General features: G+C 42.9%; 1 protein-coding gene across 3 annotated transcripts in view; it reads right to left on the reverse strand.

Annotated features, from left to right (window-relative positions):
- Positions 1–14,959, reverse strand: part of LOC138526458 (zinc finger protein 181-like) — a 354,082-nt gene that overhangs the window by 318,682 nt on the left and 20,441 nt on the right. For all 3 annotated transcript variants that reach the window (XM_069637236.1, XM_069637235.1, XM_069637234.1), the window contains exon 2: positions 4,917–5,043. In XM_069637236.1, coding sequence (XP_069493337.1) covers positions 4,917–5,043 — 127 coding nt within the window. The remainder of the gene's footprint in view (positions 1–4,916; positions 5,044–14,959) is intronic.

Below are 14,959 nucleotides of genomic sequence, written 5' to 3' on the forward strand. Positions count from 1 at the left end.
CTTTCTTCTTAGGGTTTCACATATACAACTTGACTCGGGTGATTTACTGTTTATCCAGGGGCCCCCTCCACCGACTCAGACCAAATGTATCTACTTTTCCAAACGTTTTCTACTTCATCCAAATCGAAGACTTGACACTGTGGAATTTTGCAGGACCTCTTCGATTCACAATTACTTGTTTTCTTCTTGATATAACCTTTTCCTCACTTTCACTTTTGTCACTTTTCAGCTGGATACTTTACAGAGACCTTTGATTGAACACCCACGCAGTGCTGGACCACTCTGTCAAAGGTATTGCATCTTACTTTTAAAGTTCAATCACTCATCATCAGTTCACTTTACTTGCATCTCATCACATTCGTTTTCACAATGTTTGTTCCAGCGCTTGCCATACAATGTTGCTGCTTCCAACCTTGGCTTCAACACAGATCAGTCTTGTACTAGTCTCCCCAACTCACTGGCTGTGTTGATTTCGCAGGCGCTTCTTTGTTCTCCGAGCCAAGGGCGGTACCACAGCGACTGCTGCTTCTCCCCACCTTGTTTATTGACGCGACAGGGCCCTGTGTATCTCCAACACACAATGCAGGATTCTTTAGCCCGGTTTCTAGGTCTTACGGTGCAAATATCTAAGTCTCTGGAAAGTAACGGTTCTTTGTCGAAAAGGTCAAGGGAACGTCCCTCCTTCCAATCCCCTTCTGTTTTGCCATATTTCTTCTCTCATCCAGCTGCCGTCTCGAAACTACTGTTTCCTCGTGTGCTTTGCCTCGCTCAGAGTGTGCTCTCGTGCTCTGCCTTTTATCTGGAAGTCAGGTGTGTGTGATGGTCAGTAATTTCCTGACCTCGCCCGACTATTGTATTGGGATACGTCAGGTATACTGCTCGGTTGTTAGTCTGTTTTCTCACATAGCGGGCTGTCCATGTGAAAGTGTTTGTGTTGCAAATAATGGGGGGGCGGGGGTGCCTGAATATCCTACCTGATAGGATGGAGTAAAAGATGTTACAGGGAAGGGGATACCGCATCTGACCATCCGGTGCCCCACTCCCCGAAGACCCCTCACCCAGGTGATCCTCCTGCACTGGTCCACTCCCCTGGCCACCTGGATGACAGATCCCCAGGGACTAATGGGTGAGACACCTTCTGGTTTCTCACATCACCTACAAGTTATTTGTCACCTTCATCTTGATGACCAGGTAGCTCAATGAGCCAACTGCTCTGGCCATAATCAGAATAGCTGCCAAATAAGTTCAGTTCAGGAGACAAAAACCCAAGTCACTAACAAGGGTCATCACCTTTCTTCTCTGTGCCCCTTACTGGCATCAATGACCCAACAAAATCAAAACCCACACCTTTGTCAAAAATAGTCTTGAAGCAATACAAGGCCAGCCTCTTTACATTGGCACACATTTTGCAACGCAAGGGTCAATATCGTGTGGTAATGGAGGTCTGTGTGTCACTGGTGCTAGAGCTGTGCGTAGTGCATTGGATGCCTCTGGCAGAGAATCCTGCCATGCACAAGATAGGAGACTGTATATTCTTTAATGTTACTAGCCTACTGTGTATTTCACTAAAGTTAAACATAATTACTTTTTGGAGTTTTGTTTCAACCAATGGTAGACATTGCAATGGCAAAAAGTCCACTAAACTCTCTCTTCCTGTGGAGGGTGTTTGCACAGTTAGGTGGACATTACTATCAGACTCAGGAAGGATTACAAATCATCAGAAGATGGCCGTTTCGGTTCAGCACACAGCCAGTTCTGACTTACAGAAGGGCTCTCCTCTACTTTCCTTTTAGGAAGGTACAGCACAAATCACCTCTAGTGAGAATTATTCTGCAAACTAGGGAAAGTTTAGTTTCTCTGGTAATTTAGAAAACAAACAAGTACTGGGATTCCACAGCAATTATTGTGTTTCAAGACTCATTCCAAAATAAGGAGGTACTTTAGTCTTGGCAAGTTCCCCCGAGAAACAGTTCATATTAGCTCATATATCTTAACCTCCACCCTACTTTAGACTCACGGGCCACTTGTTAAGAAAGGATAGTCGGTTTTATTCTTGTCCCTTTTTCCATGTCCTTCTTTGGGGAACCCCCTTCTTTGGGGAACCCAATACAAGTAATTTGATCAGACACACTTGTCGCTCTTATTTGCTGTTTAGTTTACACTCCTCTATTCAATCAACAATTTAGGACATTTATAGCCTCTTTGTACTTATATCATTGTTATGTATGGCATAAACATGTTTCTCAGTGATTAGGTCACATTAGACAGACCAGTTGCAGTGAGTCAGGAAAATCTGGGAGCCAGGGGGAGCCTCCTGATTCACTCTATGCAACCCTTGAAGACAGTACATGAGGGCGGACCCCGAGCATCCCACTACACTCCTACAGTTGAGACAAATGGTAGGAGATTCCTTCCCCACAAATTCAATATCCAACAAAGACCTGCCCCATTGCTTTGAATGGAACCCCAAACTCTGATACTGTAGAATAGGGCGTGCGGTACTCTCCAACCTGGGGTCTGTATATTCCCCGAGAGAAGTTCCCAGAGTTCTACAAGGAGGCTGGGGAAGTCCCCTTCTCCCAACCATGTCACTTAACCTCCAGTTATGGGCCCCAGAGAAAGAAGCTGAGGCACACCAAACACCAGATAGTGTTGGTGGGAGGTACCTCGACACCCTCTTCGTGCAAAAACAATACTGCTCCCTCACAAGAACAATATAGTTCAAACCTTCCAATTCATATTCAGCTGCACGGCTTGTACAAACAAAGCATTTTCCCATACAATCTGATTGGAAACACCATCTCCAAACTCCCCAGGAAAAGAGAAGAAAAACTCAAACTCACTCAGGCTTGAACCCTTTACCTGCATAAAAAGCGGGCATCTGGGGAGAGATGTAGACACTTTTCTCACAAAAACTACCAGACTGCATCGCATGGATTCAAAATATCCATCTTTTTTAAAGCCCTTCCTGCAGAGTTCTTCACTACAATGCCTTACTACCAATACAATCACCAGTAAATGAGGGAAATAAACACTTGTGCAAGGAAGTAGAAGAGCAGCTCTGTTGCTTCAGTTTGGGTGAGATTAAACTGGAGTGCATACATGCCTTGCCTAGCTGTGCGAGATGGTGATCAAGAAGAGAAGAGGGAAACTAGAGATTCCAAGGGCCTGGAGATACTGCAAAATTGGTAACCATACAGAACACAGTGTGAGGGGGCTCCTACCCCCTGCCAAGTAACGAGAGCAACAGAGTTCAGAATTGGAGCAGGGAATAATCCAAGAGAAAGAAGGAAACTTGTTGGAGACAGGTTGGCGTTGGAGAAAGAAGAGAGTGAGGTGGAAAGAGGAGAGAAGACTTGAGGGGGGTGTTAGAGAAGGGAGAGATAAGAGCTAGAGATAGAGGCAGACGGTGTTGGGGAGCGAGAGACACGTTGAGAGAGGGAGAGAGGAAGAGAACAAGAGAAAAGAGGGAAGAGGAAGGAATTGGACTTGTGAGGGAGAGGTTGAAGTTGGAGGGGGGACAGTGGACGAGGAAGGCGAAGTAGAGATGAAACGGGAGGAGAGAAGTGGAACGAGGAAGACATCATAGGCAGGGAGAGGTTGGAGATGGAAGAGGATCAGAGAATAGGAGGAACTGGACCGAGGTCCAAAGGAAAGAAGTGATGCTGAGAGGAAGGTGTTGATACCCCTAGAACCAGAGCTTTGGTTGCAGCCATGGTACAAGTGCTAGAGAATTGAACTGATGACCGTGGCCCAGTGAATAGTAGAGCTAAAGTCTAAGGACCTCTCAGGACGAGAGGGAGGTTTAGAGAGGAAGAGGAAGGGAGCGAATGCGAAGTAGGTATGTTAGACCTATTAGGCGTTACTCCAGCCTATGTGTTTGACAGCAAATAAATTATAGTTTGCAGTCAACCTGTTGGTCTATTTCTTCAGTTCATCCCTGGGTCTGTAACATCTCCCACTATGACCACACACCAGTTAAATATAGACATCACAACCAACTGGTAAAACATTGCAGCTTTTTCTCTACCTCTTAGGTTTCTGCTGGTGCTGTGCAGAGTAAAAATAGGTGAGCCTACAGCAAAGTGGCCTAGGGTGGAAGAACCTCAAGGTGGTTTATGGATCGCTTATTACTCCCTTAGCTACTCTGTGCACTGCTGGTCAATGGGGAGAATGCAAGGAGTGAGAAAGGGATGCTGAGGGGGCTATACATAACATAATATTGTAGATGGGCACCCACCAACAACAGCATTCGCTTCACTTTGGGGCTTTCCATAACATTGTTTTCTGCTTTGTTACTAGGTCTTTTACAGTGCAATCACTGCCGTTTTAGGGTCTGCTGACCCTTAGAGCCCTGCTAAACTCTTCTCATCAAGCAGAAGTTACTCTGAACATATATATGCCCACTGTGATAAATTCCTGTTGTTCGTGGTCACCCACCTACAATTCTATATCTTACTTAAAAATGAATGAGCTACGATTTAACAATTTTTTAAAATACCCTATCAAACAATCCTGCAATTTCGTAGACTATGAAAACTCCTACTAAAGATCAGCAACAAAGTTTGACAAGATCATTGGGAAGTTCTTCTGCAAGTCCAGGTACATGGCTATCTGGATTTTTTCATTACAATTGTTAACATGTATAAGATTTTTCCTTATATAGGTAGTGTGGTGTGTTTAGAAGAAATGTAGTGTCTACTGCTTACAAAATGTTATGTTTAATTAGGACGCTATGTGTTTACATGATGCTGCTGATCATATGGTCTTAGGTTTGTTTGCTATTTTAATGTAATTCTTCTGTTGAAGGTGGTTTATTCTCCTATTTAGTGCGGTTGTGTATGTGCATATTGCATTTTAGGTTTGATCATGAAACATAAATCGTTGTGGAACAACAATCAACGATAATACTTTACCTAGTGAGATCAAAGCTTGGTGAATTTCCTTCATAACGTTCCTATACAGCTCCTTCTGCCATTCGTGCAATAACTTCCACTCCTCTTTAGAGAAACAGGAAGACCCATCATGAAATGCAACCTGTATCTGGAAGAAAACAAATGTTACATCACTTACAGGGCAACACGACTTAGTGACGAATGCTAGAAAACCAACATTTATTCATTTGAAATAAAATCCTCCTTCTCTTGTACTATTAACCCTCACCAAAACCATTTCTCTCCTTTTTTGTCATTCGCATCCCTATATTGTGCCAGAGTACACATACGTCTAGAAGGGTGGAGCACAGTGAAAAAAGACTAATGCGTCGGGACAGTCACAAGCATTTGTAGTGGAGCAAAGGGGAAGATGCCTGTGAACATATCAGATTTGCATCTGCAATTTAATACTGGATTCACAATGCTTGAAACTGGAGAGAATATGGAGATGTGTTGAGCATCTCTGAAATGCTCTTTAGCAAATCTTTAGGACTTGCCTGTGAGCATCTCAAATATTTTTCAGTTATGTCACAATTTTCTCCAGTTTTAGGCTTTGTGAATCAGACATAAGGGAGCAGGTGCAAATTTGAGATAATTATCGCCCCATTCGCTCCAGTGCACATCTTTATGACTATTAACAAAACAGACCCTTATTGTACCCCCACCAACAATTTCCCATTATAGCCCCTAGCTAACATGATGCTCAGGGCCATGTTATCAGCAGAGACACAGATCTGGCAAGTGGTATGGGACGTTGTGGCGTGATGAAGTAAGAAGGCTAACAAGGGGTTATCCTTTTGGCTATAGACCTTTATTTAAATAAAGAAAAGAGCCCATCTCCCCCATATTCCTAGAGGGGTTTTCCCTGCCTCAACACAGAATAACTCGGGTGTTAGTCAGGATGGAAGTCAAAAACCGAAATGCTGTTATCGGTCCAAACCAACTACTCTATCCCTACCACTATGAAAGAAACCAAGAAACCAAAAATGAGTTAATGAACTTCTTATTAAAGCCACCAGGAGAATGGCTCCCTTCTATTGAAACAGTGCAGTCCTAGGCTGACTTAACAGCGGTTTCCTGCAATAGGGCCCGATTTACCAAATACACTTAGACCAGGAGAAAGACCCATTGGACACGTTTTAGAGACTGTTCCTTAATAGTCATTTGTACAAGTTTTTAGAAGTCTCTTTATTTTCTCCCAAAGATCTGCAAGGCTTTAGCAACTCTTCTTATTGCTGGCACTTTTGTCAGGACTTTTAAAAATTTGGAATATTATGGAGATTACTTCCTGACAGTTTTTTGGCCTTTTGGTATCCTTCACATGTGTTGGTTTTCCAAATGTGATGAGGGAGAAGACACTCTTGAGATGTATGTATTTTCATGTCTACTGTGACGAGGGCAAGTACTCCAGAGGAATACTTCACTCTTGGTTCTCTGGGTATTACTACTGTGATGAGGGAGTTCACTCCTGAGGAGTACTTGACTCTTTGGGCTCCCTGAACCCTACTGGGCTTTCCCGCAACTCCTGTTACCTGTATCTTCACATGGGAGCATTACCGGTTCTTTCTGGGGTCTCCGGTAGCTGTTGGTTCTGTATGCATTCAGCGCATATTCCTGCTTTACTCTTTTTTGGTTTATGCAGCTCCACAGTCATTGCTGCAGCGGTCTCTTCGTATTATATGGACCACACGGTCCAGCTCAGAGAGGCCACAGCACTGCTGGATTCTTCCGGCTTCTGCAGAGAGTCAGGTTTATGCCGGCTTACATGGTTCCTTCGGCTTCTCCTTCCGAGGCAGACTGTCTTTCAATGCTTCGGGCAGTGCAGGTTTGAATTTCCCAGGCCCTGCAGGATGGATGCCAGCTTCCTTTGTTGCTCTTCCTGCTCTCAAACACCTCTGGTCCATCCTCAGATTTGATTTTATATTGCTGGGACCGCCCAGAAGTTATCTTCATGCCTCCTAGTGGCCACCTGATAACAGTTCTTTGGTAATTCCTTCTGCTGTTGTTCTATATGTGTCCGTGTTAATTTCTCTTCTCAGTCTTATCTGGTCTCACAGATGAGGTAGTAGAAACTTAATAACACACAGTAGACGTTTGAGGTTGGGAGGCAGAAGGAGTCAAAAGGACCATGTCTTCTGGTCACAAGGGTTTAAGGAGGTCTTTCACAGGATGGGTGACCTAATCCCCATGAGGGGAGTCTCTCCCCATGAGGTCCTCCCACTTTTAACTACCCCTAGAGGTACTATTGGGTAGTGGCCTCACCTCCCTAGCCTCATCGGGAAGTGCTCCTCTCTGGGTAGAAGTGACTAGATCCTTTGAGCCGTCACAAAGTATACTTCATCTTTGCATAAGGATTGTAGTATCAATGAGGAGGCAGGAAAGTATAAATATAATTAAGGGGTTTATTTGTAGGTTTCAATTACAAAGATATATATATTTAAAAGGGGATATGAAAGGAGTCTCTGAAGGTAGCTGCTTCAGTCTCTCCAACTGTTTCTCCAGTGCTCCACTTCCACCTCTACATTCTCCTTCCAGAATCCCTGTAGATTCCACATAAGTGCAGCACATGTTACCATGCTACACATCCCTCTTCTTTCTAGCCAAGTCGTTACTCTCCATAGTCCGTTAAGTACATTGGTCTCTGGTATCTTCTTCCAAACCTTGATACTGACATCTTCATTCCATTTGGTACATATATGGAATTTACTTGTAAGGAACATTTCTGATTACCTCTATTTTCAACCACATCACTTTTATCCTCACTCTCACCATTAGATTTCCTATTCACTCCCATCATTCTTCCATTATTCCATACTCTTCCATCACTGGTTCGTACAGCATGTTTAAACACCTCAGTAACTTGGATAGGATTGGACCACTTTATGCCTTTTACTCTCAAAGCCTCCGGCAACTTCACTCTTACAAAACATCCTACTTCCAATGCCTCATTACGCTTGAATCTTTTCCTATCATACCATGCTTTATTTCGACTTTGTCTCTGTCTAATCATATCAACAGCATTACTGGTTCTCACTCCCATATTTACCACCTCACCCATCCATCCAGGACATAATTTGGTGGTTGCTTTTCTACCTCTGCTCAATTCAAATGGTGATACACCAGTAGAAGTGTGCGGAGTAAACCTGTGTGCCATAATGACATTTCTAACTGCTTCTTTCCAGCTCATTCCGTTAGCCCATGCCCATCTAATGGCCTCTTTCAGAATCCTGTTGTATCTTTCTACTACACCATTTGTCTGTGGATGATAAACCGCACTAGTCACATGTTTAATCGATTTCTTCACCAAATACTCTTCCATCTCTCTCGAGACGAATTGTGGACCATTGTCAGATAGGCTAACTCCAGGATATCCTTCCCGACCACATACCTCTTCTATGAAACTGATAATATTTTTAGTAGTGACACTGGACATTATCTTCACTTCTGCCCATCTTGTTAAAATATCAATAATAACCACACAAAACGCCCGACTTCCTTCACTCAATATGGGACCCATTATATCAATCCCTACTTTCATCCATGGTCTACTCGGTACGTCAGTCATAACCATTGGATACTCACGACTTACAACTCTTATCAGACTTATTGCAAAGGATACAGTTTCTTATGATCCTCTCAATTTCCGCATCACATCCCGGCCACCAGTGTGTATTCCTTATCCGACACTTGGTTTTGGAAATGCCTTGGTGCCCTTCATGTCCCAACTCAATTATTTTCTTCCTGACATCTTCAGGTGGAATTAATCTGTCTCCTCTAAACAAGTATCCATCTTGTACGCTCAACTCATCTCTGACACTCCATAATCCTTGCACATCTGCCTCCTTGATCTTATTTACAGGAACATGTCTATTGTTCATATTTTCCATCACAAATTGCAATTTTACATCTTTATCCATGGCTTCCATCCATTCTTCCTTATCAATGGTTGTGTCCTGTAACATACATATCATTTCTTGTTGATGCTCATCACCTCCATTTCCAGTCTCCTCTTGGACATTCGTAAGCCTAGACAAACAGTCTGCAGCATAATTCCTCACTCCTGGAATATACTTAACCACTATATTGAACTCTATGAACCCATCTTCGTATCCTTGCTGACACTTTGTCCAAACCTTTGTTCATAAATAGTTCCACAAGTGGTTTGTGATCTGTGTTTATCTCAAATTGTGTCCCCCAGACAAAACTTCTGAATTTGTCCACTGCCCATACAATAGCCAAAGCCTCCTTTTCGATAGTTGCATACGCCTTTTCTGCTCCCTTTAACAGACGTGAAGCAAATGCAATAACTTTTTCCTCTCCATCATGTAGTTGCGCCAATACTGCACCCAGACCCACATTACTGGCATCCGTTGTGATCACCGTACGCTGTCCTCTCACAAAGTTCTTCAGTGCAGGTGCAGTTGTCAGAGCATTCTTTATATAATTGAATTCCTTCTCACAATTTTCACTCCATTCATATTTAACATTCATCCTGGTGAGATCGCCCAATACAGCTGTGTGATCAGCAAATCTTCTAACATATTTAGAATAATACTCGGCCATTCCTAGAAATGTTCTCAATTATTCCTTATTGCCCGGTGTGGCCATATTATTGATTGCAGACATCAAATCCTGCTTTGGTGTAATTCCTTTCTCTGATATAACATGGCCTAGATATTCAATTTCCTTTCTATGAATCTTCGACTTCTCTCTGCTCAACGTCATGCCCATCTTGTGCAATTTCCTCAATGCTCCATCCAAAATTCTATCATGCTCCACTTGGTCTTTAGCAAATACAAGAAAGTCATCTTGAAAGAATATAATGCCCTCATCACCATCAAAAATTCGATGCATGGTCTTCTGAAACACTGAAGCTGCCGATATAAGACCAAATGGCATCCTCCTATACTGATATAAACCCTCCAGGGTTATAAATGCCGTAAGATGCCTTGAGTCTTTGTGCAATTTGATTTGGTGATATGCAGAAGTAAGATCTAGAGTCGAAAACACTTTTGCCGACCCCATTGTTGATAGCAACTCTTGAATATTGGGAAGTGGGTGTCTCTCAGGAATGATGCACTTGTTTAGTTCTCTGAGATCAATACACACTCGAACTTTTCCGGAACTCTTCCTTACCACCACCAACGGTGATACCCATTCTGAAGCATCAATCCTTTCAATTATGCCCTGTTCCTCTAATTTCTTCAATTCGCTTTTGACCTCATCTCTCATGGCCAAGGGTACATTCGTCAGTTTCTGCGCAACCGGTTTACTATTCTCTCTAAGCTGTATCTTGTGCATAATCCCTTTCACACATCCTATTTCATCTTTGAACACCTCTTTTTTTACTGTCTCCGTAGACATCTCTTTAGATTCAATCATATATATAGACTCCTCAGCACTGGCATCCAATCTGGCTTTCAGCCATGCCTGATGCGTCCAACTCAACAAGGGCATTGTTCCCTTTCTTGACACGTAGACTTTTCCTTTGGTAATTCTATCCTTAAATGCTAGTTTCGCTTCGAACCATCCAATAATGTCTATTTTCACACCACCATAAGCACTTGGATTAATATCCGACTCATTAAGCCATCTTGGACCCATTCTTCTCCATATCTTTTCGGGCAACAGTGTTTTTTTTTGCTCCTGAATGAGTCATCATTCTTACTGGAGCATCATTTATCATGATGATGGTCTTGGGACTCTCCAGTTGCATGCCATTCACAGTATCACTAACAGCAAAGACACATTCTTCCTCTCCATATTCTTCTGGATCTCCAATCCAATTCATACTTCCTTTATCAACCCTACAACATCTGGCCATATGGCCCTTTCCATTGCAGTTTTTGCATATGATGTGAATAGCTGGGCAATCAGGACTGTTAGCTAAGTGCATGGAACTGTCACACCTGAAGCATGTCCTAATCCTTCCTCTGCCTCTCTGGTTCATTTGACTCATTTGAGGCCGTCTATTACTCATAAACCGTCCTCTGTTGTATCCTCCATAACCTCGTGCAAATCCTCTACCCCTTACATCATTACTGTATCTGTAAGAGTTTTTCATCTTGGGTTCTTCTTTCCGTTTCACCACAGCATTTTGATTATTCCCAGTATCACCTTTTGTCACTTGAATTGCATTGATAGGGTTTTCTGGTTTCAGAGTAGCACTCTTCACCCTATCCTACAGTGTCTTGACACAATTCTCCATGTGTTCAACTTCTTTGGCTATACGCAATACCACCTCCAAATACGGATCATCTTCAGCCCATAGTCTCTCTCTAATTTTAGCGCTATTGCACTCCAGCATGAATTGATCCCTGAGCCTTTCATCTAATTGTGGCCCAAATTTGCAGTTCTTAGCCAACTTTCTCAGTACAGTTATAAATTGTTCCACACTCTCTCCATTTTCTTGTGATCTCTTGCCAAACTTATACCTTTCCAATATTGTACTCAGTTTCTTCTCATAGTGTTTATTCAACTTAGCAATACATTTTTCGTATTCATTCATATCCCCTTCATCATCAGGTAGTTCCGGTAAGTCCTCATACTTTTCTTGTCCTGCCGGTCCCAAACAGTGAAGTAATAGTGCTTTCTTTCTCCCCACACTGTATTTTGTTCCACAAACCACTGAAGCATAATGCTCAAACGACTTCAACCATCTCTTCCATGGCAAGTTCGGTTCTCCAGCTTCGGGCAGAAACATGGCTGGTGGCGGGACACTGTGAATCGACATATTGCCAGCTGCAGACTGGTCACCTGCTCCCCTGTTGCTAATGATTGCTGCAGACTTCTTTGCAATATCACTGCCAGGCTCTTTTATTTTCACATTCAAAACACTTCCTTTTGTGTTTGGTGTACAACTTCCTGAATATCACCATGTATCTCACTTAGCTACTGCTCTGTACAGGTACTGGGACGAGTAGGAGCATGAGCGAATTGCTAGATCCTCATTTAAATGTATTTTTTTTATTATTTTTTTTATTTATTTATTTTCCTCCACATGCGCTGGCGTAATCAATATAAATCTAATTTGCTGTGCCACTTTATTAGTTTCTTCAGAAGGCCGGGTCCTGGCCTACAACCATCTACGATCGCCGTAGCAACTGCTAATCCAATCTAATATGGCCGCCTTTGCATGACGCGCGTCACGACGTTGCGGGTCCTTTACTTTAAAGCGCTCACGCTCGACTTCCTTCAACGCTGCGAGCTCGCGGTAGGCTCCGGATGATGTTATGATTCAGTTTGCAGCGCGAGATGCACACGCGCACAAACACAACCGTGGGTCCAATTGGACATAGGTATGCTGCTAAACACACCGTTTTCCCTTTTTTTAAAAAATATACATGAAGACCGGATACTTTCAGGGTAATTTCACGCTCACCTGTCGATTCAGACTGCTTCACTTTCGATATGGTAACCGCTTTCCAAAACGTCCTCGTCGCCAAATGTAGTATCAATGAGGAGGCAGGAAAGTATCAATATAATTAAGGGGTTTATTTGTAGGTTTCAATTACAAAGATATATATATTTAAAAGGGGATATGAAAGGAGTCTCTGAAGGTAGCTGCTTCAGTCTCTCCAACTGTTTCTCCAGTGCTCCACTTCCACCTCCACATTCTCCTTCCAGAATCCCTGTATATTCCACATAAGTGCAGCACATGTTACCATGCTACAAGGATCTAACACACTCTCTCTGAGCAGGTGAGCTCATGTAGAGTTTAAGAAAGAAGGACTCACCTTCCTCAACATTGTTGCAAGCCCCTTTCACATAAAACCCAAAATAAAAATTGGAAAACACTGAAATACAAACTTCTATTGAACTGTTCCCTTTCATTCAGATTGTCTTGTTTCACCCCAATTCCCATAACAATGTACACCCCATTTCTCATTTCCCATCTTTATCGCCCAGCTATAAATGTCAACCTTAAAATGCCTACATTTTGACCATGTGTATCATTTGGCAATGTCGACCACAAAATATCTATATTTTGAGCATGTCTGGTCTACCTTACGACTCCATACCTTACCGAAGGCTGCTAACCAATATCATTTCCTAACCCTGCTCTTTCCAATAACACTTTCGAATGGATCTAGACCTCTGGAGTGTAACATTAGCAGAAAATTAACTTTAAAGCAGCTATAAACCTGCATGGACACCACTTGACAATGCGACATACCATTCTCCTGCACTTCCAAATAGTGAATATTGAAGAAAGCAGAAGGAAACATTCAAATTGAATATCGGCAGCCAACGACAGAGGTGAATGAAGGCCTTCTGAATGGGACTTGTATATCCTTGAAGAAGATACACGGGTCGTCTTAAAGATTGATGGATTGATGGGTTATGTGGATGAATACCGCGCACTGATACCACCCAAGGGCAGTCTCCAGGCGTTCATGTGGCTCTGCAAGAAAGAGGACGGGGTTGGTTACTTATGGAAGAATGGTAGAATAGGCCGAGAACCAGGAGAAACTGGCATCTGTGTGTGTTGGCTTGCAGATGTAGGTTGCGTGCACTGGCTTGTTGTATCCGTACGGTTAAGGTCCAATGACTGGGATGTTTTCTGTGCGACTGTTGTTTAGGGGCGTGTCTGTGTTTTATGTGCAGATTGGCAGGTGTTTAAGGTTGTCTGCCCTGGCTTGATGTTTCCGTACGGGTAAGGTCCAGTATCTGAGTTTGTTTGTTCTAAGTGTGTGTTGCTTGTGTTTGGTGTGTTAGGGTATAGGTTGGCTAGCCCAGTGGGTGTGTATAGTTTTGAGGTGGTGTATTTGAGAAATAGAAGCAGGGTGGTTAGTGCTTTGGCTACTCACTAAATTCTTGTATGAGGCTAATCTCCACAGTCCTATCTGTTGTGACAAATGACTAATCTCCACAATTCTATCTAAGTGTGATGCATGGTCAATCTTCTCAATTTTATCTGAATGGGACGAGTGGCTCATATTCACAATTCTGTCTAGGTCTGGTGCATGGCTAAACTTAATAATTCTCTCCAAGTGTGAAGTATGTTTTATCTTCACAGCTCTATGTAAAAGGGACGCGTGGTTAAACTTCATAATTCTATCTAGGTGTGACGAATGGCTAAACCTCCCAATTGTATCCAAGTCTGACACCTGGGTAAACTTCCCAATACTATCTAGGTGTGATGCATGCGTAATCTTCACATTTCACTCTAAGTGGGACACATGGCTGAACCTCAAAACTCTATCCAAGTGTATTGCATGACAAAACTTTACAATTCTATCTGAATGGGACGCATGGCTAAACTTCATATATCACTTTAAGTGAGATGCATGGTTAATCTTCACAATTCTAAGTCTGACACATGGCTAAATGCCAGATATGGCTAACATACAATTGTGGGCTATGTGCAGCAGACTACAAGATTTTAGGTAATAGAGTGGTGGGACAGTTTAATGGGGAGCAGTAATGGCTGTTCTCCCTGCCCAGACCTCGGTTACCTCATCAGTTGCTGCTGGATGACGCCTGTGCTGCAGGCTCGACAGGTGAACACTGGCAAACACTGTCTGGAGCTGCTTCTGCAGGAGCTGCCCTTTGCCTTGTGGCCCTTAGCAGGGGCTGTGCTGGGGGGGATCCAGCTATGAGAACTTCATGAAGCATACAACCAATTAGGGCCATGGGGAGCGGGGGTGCGGGTCAACGATTCAAAGGGAATGGCCACAGAGAATATATGAAATCATGTGTGCCATTATATACTGCAGCACATGTTATCTGGCATCAAACTCCCACTCACCAGTGAATAAAAAAGCATGGGGTGTAGAATTTCTAAAATAACTACTTAGTTTGAGCACATCGTAAAAATAAAAATGGCAGTTGAGAGAATGATGCAGAGGAGAAGTGAATGTACATTTGCATAGGAAAAATGCTCATCATTCAGGAAGACACAATTTTTCACTTTGAAAAACAGCCCCATAAAAGGATACCACTGTTAACAAAATGGTATCTCCATCCTGGAATTTTCAAAAGCCAAACTGCAGAAAAAGTGAACTAATTTGGTAAAGCTGATC

The sequence above is a fragment of the Ambystoma mexicanum genome, chromosome 7p, assembly GCF_040938575.1.
Source record: "Ambystoma mexicanum isolate Mex_15411 chromosome 7p, UKY_AmexF1_1, whole genome shotgun sequence".
Taxonomy (NCBI): Eukaryota; Metazoa; Chordata; class Amphibia; order Caudata; family Ambystomatidae; genus Ambystoma; species Ambystoma mexicanum.